This window comes from Panulirus ornatus, chromosome 31, assembly GCF_036320965.1.
Source record: "Panulirus ornatus isolate Po-2019 chromosome 31, ASM3632096v1, whole genome shotgun sequence".
NCBI lineage: Eukaryota > Metazoa > Arthropoda > Malacostraca > Decapoda > Palinuridae > Panulirus > Panulirus ornatus.
In genome coordinates, this window is record NC_092254.1 from 14,488,182 (window position 1) to 14,497,728 (window position 9,547).

At 46.8% G+C, this 9,547-nt stretch overlaps 1 protein-coding gene across 1 annotated transcript in view; it reads left to right on the plus strand.

Moving 5' to 3' along the window:
• Window positions 1-2,989, plus strand: part of LOC139758857 (uncharacterized) — a 549,125-nt gene extending 546,136 nt beyond the window's left edge. The window contains exons 5-6 of the mRNA XM_071680722.1: window positions 2,501-2,600; window positions 2,958-2,989. Coding sequence (XP_071536823.1) covers window positions 2,501-2,600; window positions 2,958-2,989 — 132 coding nt within the window. The remainder of the gene's footprint in view (window positions 1-2,500; window positions 2,601-2,957) is intronic.
• Window positions 2,990-9,547: the final 6,558 nt, after the last annotated feature.

Here is a 9,547-nt window from a genome sequence, read left to right on the forward strand (position 1 = left end):
ATCTACGATGAACGATACGAAATTATGATCGTCTGCCATGTAAGACTACAAGTCTCCATCCTTGTGTGAAGAACATGTTTCTCGTAGAAATATATAACCATACTAATAATATACATATTTTCAGAAAGTTTTAGATGCCTAAGAGAATCTTAAGTTACAGTCTTCATAAGTATATTGTAATCGATAACTTCAGAAGACCGGTCATACCTGTGACACTATGAATCACCACCAGCTGGGTAATTAGCTAACAACCATAAATGACATCAGTCAGCATTTGATTCTTTAAATCTCCATCATCTGGGTAATTAACTGACAACCATACACATTATCGGTCAGCATTCGTATGTCGTTAGAGATCAAGGAATAGCTGCAGCAGGATAGGAAAGGAGGAAAAAACTTTGAAAATAAGGATGTGCAAAACTCTCCATATATCCAAGGCGCAATTCATCAAGTTAAGGCATTCATAAGGGAAGAGTTGCAGAGGACGATGTAAGGATAGGTGAAATCGGACGGGGAGGAGGTCTTTGAAAAGAGAGCTGAGATATCAAGAGACTCTAAACAGAATCCTAAAGGGTCTCGATCCCTCACAGAGCTTGTGGTCCTGATGAAATTTCACCTTTTGATGAACTCTCACCATATGGGCTGAAGATGTGTGCTGGTACACTTCAAATAGCAATCGAAATACTGTTCGAGGTGTCACTTGGAGAGGGCAAACTGCCAAGGGACTGAGAAAAAAGCAGTCATACCTATCTTTAAGAGAAGAGACTGAGGAGAAGCGCTGAACTACTGACCGCGATCTCCCTGACGGCTGTGGTCTACATGGCACTGGAAAAGATAATCAGAGAGCAAACGAGTGGCTTCCTGCAGAGGAAGAAATACCAAGAGAAAGAAAGTAACACAAATTCAGGGAAAGAAAGTAACACAAATGACCCTCTTAGATTTCTACGAGTGTGAGTTTTGTTTTGGCCAAAAGATAAGAGTGGGAGGATTGTTTGTATCAGAACTGCCGGAAAGCATTTGACACTATCCTGCATGTGAGGCTGGTTAAGAAGCTGGGTTATCATGAGTAATTGGAAGTCTCCGTCGAAGGATAGAAGATTATCTTAGTAAAATCGAACAAAGGACGTCTGCCAGGGCAACCATTTCGATGGAGGTCAAGGCCACCAGTGGAGTGCCCTAAGGTGTCCTACTTGGATATATTTGCAGATGATGCTCAGGTCAAAGGTCGAAAAATCAAAAAGACTGATGCCTTTCCAGATGTCCTACTTGGACATGTTTGTATATGATGCGAGGGTCAAAGGTCGAAAAGTCAAGGAGACTGCATCAACTTACAAGGGGACCCAAACAGATTCCAAAGTTGGTTGATAAATGAAATCCAACTCGAGTGAATGTAAAGTAATGAGGATGGGACACTGTGAAAATATGCCTCAACAAGAGCATTATAAAGCAGGAAATAGGTTTCAGAGTTGATATCGTGTCTAACTTGTCCCCAGAATCTCGTATAAGGAAAGGATTAAAAGGATAAAAACCCGTCTGCTGGCAAAGTATTAGAACAGATTTTCAAGAATAAGGATAAAGAAGTATCCAGCAAGTTGGTCATCGCACCCGATAATGAACCAAGACCTAAAAGAGATCCAAAGAAGCGCAACAACGACTGTATCAGAACTGAGAGACTTGAATCTACAGGAAAAAGCTACAAACCGGAAATCTGACCAAACTTGGAAGAGAGATGAGTGAGGAGCGAACTTGAACACAATCTCAAAATCTTTGGAACAGATTAATGACTTACACAGAGAAGAGTTCATCGAAAGACGTAGGGGTAGACGACCCAGGGGACATAGCGCGACATGAAACAAGAAACTGGTTAAAAATGATAATGTAAAGAAACACCTCTAAAACAGTAGTTCCCAACCTTTTTTGTTCCTCTGCACACTTTGGGCATTCTGACAGGCTCCCATGTATCCCTGGAAATCAAGGACCTAAAACTGACAAAATTATATTGATTTTATGTGATTTTATGATGAAATCTGTAATAGACTGTATAAGGATGTTAGACTGATTTGTAACAAGGGTATTCTACACTGCTTATGGTATACATTACTCCTGGTGTACTCTCACACTCGTATGTATGTGGTAAATATGGACAGCATACAGTTCTAGATGACTGAAACACAATCGACTATGTTCAAGAAATGTGGCCCCTCGAGCACAAAGCTCCCTCCCCACGAACTCCCCACTTCCGCACAGGACAACTAGGTAATTACGTGTATGTAACACTACACACACACACACCACACATACCACACACTAATTCAAGAGCTTAATTCCCTTTGTCACCCATAAGTTCCCAGACATCGCTGTGATCCCGCGCAGGACACACCTGTAAACACACACACACACACACACACACACACACACACACACACACACACACACGTGTTCATTCATTACTCGCGACTTTGATCCTTGCTGACCCTTTCTTTCCCCTTCTGTCTTACAGATCGTCACGGCCACAGTGAGCGAGAAAGTCACACCCGAAGAGCTCATTAGGAAGAACGTGCAGGCGAGGTCACCCGTTGAGATCAAGATGTTACTCAAAGGTAAGTCATGACTGCAAATGTTGCCCATCGCCTCTTCCCCCTCTAGGGCGAGAACGATACCAGTCGAGTCTGAATGACTTCGTATTTCACCGAGATCTCGCAAACTTTCGCGTTGTTAATTGAGCGAGGGAAATCGATGCTTCGGGAACGCACAAACGATGCTTCGCGAATATACACACCATTGACTTTGCGAACGTACAGCGTTTGGGACCAGAGATGAGGTGACCCAGGTATGAGTAGGATCCTTCTAAATCTTACCTGAAAATGCAGGTGTTAATTTTGTGGTGTTTCTGGTATTCTTGTTATACCGTGTCAGTTTGTATCCCGTAAGCTTGGTTAGTTCCCTGTCTTCTTCAGTGTATGCTAATACCAGAGCAAGCCCCATTTAGATGGCAGAGAGAGAGAGAGAGAGAGAGAGAGAGAGAGAGAGACATAAGCTGGGTAGAGGAACAGGGAAGAAGTGTATAAAAAGAACAGATGTTGTGCCAGACATCTGCCACTTGTGTGCCACATCCTCCCTCAGGAGGTGAGTGTGGCACGTATTGTAGACTCGACAGCCACGCACTTCTCCCACATGCTCCTGCTTCATCTGACGCCTCCTCCCATCACTAACATCACAGGACCGCTGCCGAGCCTGTCTCGTACCACGACTCGACCTAAATCATTTTACCTCTTCTTCACCATAATACAACACCAGCAGTAGCTCATTGCCCTCGGGTGACCTCACCTAATACAGCCTAGCCAATAGATCACAGTTGTTGTCGTTGCTGCTGTGTAACGTCATTCCGTGACCTTCTCCCATCTCCTCTCCTCCCTCTCAGTTATACCACTCCAACAACCACAACTAGAACACCCGCAAAAGGGTAAATGTTTAAACACAATCTCACCGAAATCATTCCTTTTACTTCGACGTTTCACCTTCAAAGAGGCCTCTTCAGGAATACACAGCTGTATCAAATACTCGACACTGAATACAGTATAAATCAGATATATATATATATATATATATATATATATATATATATATATATATATATATATATATATATATTTCTTTCTTTCAAACTATTCGCCATTTCCCGCATTAGCAAGGTAGCGTTAAGAACAGAGGACTGGGCCTCTGAGGGAATATCCTCATCTGGCCCCCTTCTCTGTTCCTTCTTTTGGAAAATTAAGAAAAAAAAAACAAAAAACCAAGAGGGGAGGATTTCCAGCCCCCCGCTCCCTCCCCTTTTAGTCGCCTTCTACGAAACGCAGGGAATACGTGGGAAGTATTCTTTCTTCCCTATCCCCAGGGATATATATATATATATATATATATATATATATATATATATATATATATATATATATATATATATATGTGTGTGTGTGTGTGTGTGTGTGTGTGTGTGTGTGTGTGTGTGCGTGCGCGTGTGTGTGTGTGTTTTCCTGAACATGTATCACGCTCACATACATCCCTACATAGCAGCAATCAATATACATGTTGTTCAGAGGTGGTTATGAAGCACTGGACAAGGCTGTGTGATGACGTGGGTGCGTTGTTCATCGTTGGCACAGCTTGAGCTGGCTCGCTGAGGTGTGCTAAGCGCTGTCATCTCATGCCAAGCTTGATTAGGGTCGCTGCCTCAGGCTTGACATAGTCAATGATGATGATGATAATGGTCGGAGTGGACTGACTGACTCATGATGAAAGACTCAGGTCTGAAAAGCTGGCATGGCTAAGATGGATTGGACCTCGCTTGGCTTCGGTAGATTAAAATGGTTCCCGCCGGTCGAAGTAAAAATATTGGATTAAAATGGCTTCACTACACCAATCAGACTGTCAGTATTTAGGAGGAAGCTTAGGGGTAAAAATCATGATTGATCAAGACTCTAATCTCTGGTACGTTTCAGGTTGGACAAGTTTAGTAGAACGCACGCGAGACCAGAGGCCGACCTCCCTCGTTCTATGACTTGGCGCCTGGCCTGTGTGGCGGATGTGGCCACTGGCCTGTGTGGCGGATGTGGCCACTGGCCTGTGTGGCGGATGTGGCCACTGGCCTGTGTGGCGGATGTGGCCACTGGCCTGTGAGGCGGATGTGACCACTGGCCTGTGTGGCGGATGTGACCACTGGCCTGTGTGGCGGATGTGGCCACTGGCCTGTGTGGCGGATGTGGCCACTGGCCTGTGAGGCGGATGTGACCACTGGCCTGTGTGACGGATGTGGCCACTGGCCTGTGTGGCGGATGTGGCCACTGGCCTGTGTGGCGGATGTGGCCACTGGCCTGTGAGGCGGATGTGACCACTGGCCTGTGTGACGGATGTGGCCACTGGCCTGTGTGGCGGATGTGGCCACTGGCCTGTGTGGCGGATGTGGCCACTGGCCTGTGAGGCGGATGTGACCACTGGCCTGTGTGGCGGATGTGACCACTGGCCTGTGAGGCGGATGTGACCACTGGCCTGTGTGGCGGATGTGACCACTGGCCTGTGTGACGGATGTGACCACTGGCCTGTGTGACGGATGTGACCACTGGCCTGTGTGGCGGATGTGACCACTGGCCTGTGTGGCGGATGTGACCACTGGCCTGTGTGGCGGATGTGGCCACTGGCTTGTGTGGGTGTGGCGGATGTGGCCACTGGCCTGTGTGACGGATGTGGCTACTGGCCTGTGTGGCAGATGTGGCCACTGGCCTGTGTGGCGGATGTGACCACTGGCCTGTGTGGCGGATGTGGCCACTGGCCTGTGTGGCGGATGTGGCCACTGGCCTGTGTGACGGATGTGGCCACTGGCCTGTGTGGCGGATGTGACCACTGGCCTGTGTGGCGGATGTGGCCACTGGCATGTGTGGCGGATGTGGCCACTGGCCTGTGTGGCGGATGTGACCACTGGCCTGTGTGGCGGATGTGGCCACTGGCCTGTGTGGCGGATGTGACCACTGGCCAGTGTGGCGGATGTGGCCACTGGCCTGTGTGACGGATGTGGCCACTGGCCTGTGTGGCGGATGTGGCCATGTAGCGGCTGGTCTGTCAAACTAGTGAAGCCGGATTATCCAGAGGCAAAAGTTGAGTTGCCTATCTTACTAAAAGACGTCATGACACAGTCGTGAAAAATAAGAATCAAAAGCTACGTTGAGTGAGGAACGTTTGGTAATGACAAGCAAGGAGGAAATTGTTCAATCGCTCATGTGTAAGGCTGCGTGGTTATTGAATGTTCTATTTTCTGTCTCGCGAGAAACATACCCTTCATCCTGGACGGTAATAGGCGAGAGGCGACCAGTAATGAATGAGGGGTGAGAGTAATTCCTATAGGTAAGCTTCAGGTACTAACCAGTTATCCAGGAGATTAAAAGAATGGCTTTTACTGAGGCGGAAGAACAAGTTTTCTTCGTCGTGTCTCCGTTCATCACTCCTCAGCTGCTGGAGCTAAAATTCCTTCGGACAGTTTTGCAGTACCTGACTCTCGTCTTCATGATTCGACAACTGATGTCGCGGCTGATCGATATCAATGATGTGGCTGGTGGATCCTGACGTTACTGTAGCCGCTGGATGTTGTCCAGAATGTCGTAGTTGGTGGATTTCATCCAAGGGTGTTCCATATAGCCCGTGAGAGCCATCTGTGATTCTGCTTTCGAAGCTGGAGTCGGTGAGACTCCATGATCCTTCACGGCTCTTCCTGATGATACAACTGGTTGGTCTTTACGTTGGTGAAACTGTTGATACTTCATGACTCTATTACAGCTGGTCCGGCAGGACCTCGTAATTGCTGGCGTTAATAACACTGTTACAGCTGGATCTGCATGAGCCCGTAACTAGTGGTTGCAGGTAACGGAGTTTCCCCTCGATTTTGTAAATGCTGTATTGTGGTAACGCGTCTGTCACTCGATCTTTTTTTCTTGATGTATCTGGTGGATGTTGAAGGTGGTAAGTGGTCAGTGAGGGTACTGCAGTTGGTGGATCTCCTTACAATTGATGTTGGTTGATCATGTCTTTGTGGCAGCTGGTATGGATCCTTCGCATGACGTAATGGCTGGTTCTGTAATGGTGGTGATGTTGAAGCAACATTGTCCCATGACCTGTGGGGCTTCTTGTTGGTGTTGGAGGTGACAGATCTTCTCCTTCATGATGTTGTAGGCGACGCATTATCTCAATGGTGTTGTTGGTGATGGAGATGAATGATGTTGCTGTTGGTGATGTAGGCGATGAATGATGTTGCTTGTCTTGTAGATGAATTTTCAGCTTGTCGATGGTGGCTCCCTTCTATGATGTTCGCAGGAGAGACGACGGGACTCCCTCACGCTCTAAGTGACGCACGTTCATCATGTCTACAATGATGTCACCAGGCTGGTCCTTCTTCTCTAGTATGTTGTAACCCCGAAGTCACTTCGCCACTGCTGGTGGATCCTCACGTTTGCTCTGAATACTCCTGGGTGATCATCTCTCGGTGTTCTTCAGCATTATTGCACATGAAGAGTCCTCAGTGAAACAGCCGATATCCTTCAATGATAGAACTTGTAGATATATTACAGTTATGTCTGAAGATCTTCATTAATGTTGCCTGGCCAGAACCTTCCTCTATTGCTACCAAAGGACATTCTCAAACATCTGAAGGGTATTTTAAGTGGTTGAAGTTCTTGATGATTTCTCTCGTCTGTCAAACCCACTTCATAGCAAACTTTCGCTTCTGAAACGATCATATACAAGTATAATCAGCACTCCCAACTATATAGAAGTCTCATAATAAACAATGACGTTTCCCGTTGTATTATTCATGCTTTCGTTTTTCCTCACCCTCTGAGTTGCGCAGATCCATTTGGTTACAATCTTTACCCCGTTGATCACACGCGACAGACAGGCACGTCTACTGCGGCTAGACTAGTAAAAATGGACGTATGATACACTTCGTTTTATGGCTTATTAAAGTGGCTCATGATTTTTTTTTAGACTGGCGTCTGAGCGCAGAGGCTCCCAACGCTTTTGAGAGGCGTTCTAACGCAGAGGCTTCCAACGTTGTAGAGGCGTACTAACGCAGAGGCTCCCAACGCTTTTGAGAGGCGTTCTAACGCAGAGGCTTCCAACGTTGTAGAGGCGTACTAACGCAGAGGCTCCTAACGCTTTTTGAGAGGCGTCCTAACGCAGAGGCTTCCAACGTTGTAGAGGCGTACTAACGCAGAGGCTCCTAACGTTTTTTGAGAGGCGTCCTAGCACAGTGACTCCCAGCTTGTTTGAGAAGCCTGCTACAAATGGTCTTCATCAGCCTTACTAAGGCTGTTGAATAGTCTGAGCTTACGTTAATCTCATACGTTTTTAACATTGTTTAATATAGAGGTATATACGTTACATATCATCCAGCATTTCTCGACGTGAAAACATACTCAAATGAAATACCATTCTACTGACTTTACCTCCTGGTCATGGTTTTATCATAGGATAAACGTATATCACTTTCTACTCTACTAAGGTTAACTTCAGCAAGAGCGACGAGCCACGTTACCCTCCCACCAAAGGGGTAGTTTACAAACATGAGGAGCTTCTGTCTTAACTGACATTACAGCTACAGCTGCTTGTATGTAATCTTTACCTCGTAAGTGCTCACACCGGTGAACTAAAACACAACAGACCCGCGAGAGGGGTGAACGCTTCAGCCGTAACACTGGTCATGTGGCGGTGGATGATGTCCTCGTTTTCGACACGGTTACACGAATGAACGGAGGAGACGAGACGTCTCTGACTCCTTATTCTGGTGAAATGCGAGGCTGAAGATCCACCTGCATTGCCAACACCGGGAGGAGGGAAGGAGAGCCTCCCCAAAGCTGGTGTTAACGTGTGGCTTACAGTCCCTGCCTCCCTCCAGCCTCCGGTGCTGCGCGTTAAGATTAAGCAGCTTTCCATGCCTTACGACCAGCAGCATGTTAATGAGGAACTTGTCCACCTCTCTCTCTCTCTCTCTCTCTCTCTCTCTCTCTCTCTCTCTCTCTCTCTCTCTCTCTCTAGCTTCTTGTACATGCACATACTGACGATACATAAATGATTAACCACGCACAGTCCTCACAGCAGCACTTTACATGTGCTGAAGAAGAATGATTAAAGAAATGTCCTTCGTCGACGGACGAAGATAGATAACGTAGGGCGGCCGTTACGGCAGAGGGATAGATAGATAGATAGATAGATAGATAGATAGATAGATAGAGAGAGAGAGAGAGAGAGAGAGAGAGAGAGAGAGAGAGAGAGAGAGAGAGAGAGAGAGAGAGAGAGAGATGGGGGTGGGGGGGAGCAGTGACACCATTTTCATAAAGTCTTCGCCGATGACTCACGCATTGCCGGAACATCTAATGTGGTGTATACGATCAAAACTTCGACACTCAACAACCAATCCGTAAAACTCACACCCTGGGGATCACAATGGCATACAAATGGCAGTGTGTGCAGAGGGTAATTAGACCTGGAAATACCCTGGAGTGAAAACATTATCTTCATGAACGTGTGTTAAGTGGGGAGGAAACAGGATGAGTATATGCTCGTGGTGTAATTAAGGTTGGGGAAAAGATTAATTATACCTGCATCCAGGTACGTAATCAAGATACCGAGGCTGTAAAATGAGAATCTAAGTCGCGGTCAGGTAGTTTGAGGTCGTTAACAAGCTGTTGAGGTCGTTGACATGCCTTTGAGGTCGCCGACAGGCTAGCGTCCGTGTGTAACCAGAGTTTCAATTAACTGACAAAGGATCCCACATAATGACGCATTGGCGTGGATAGATTCCTCCTGACGAAGAGGTACAGGTGTGTTGATCACCTGAGTGGGGCGAATATCGAAGTGATGGACACCCGACTTGAGACCAGGGGCCGAGGCCCTAGGGACTTAAGAGTCACTAGACGCGACCGCCTCAATGCACGCCATCCATTGGGACGCGCCGGCCATCCGCCTCCAATTAGCTTTTCTGCCACGTCGCTGACTAAGACTGCAGTCG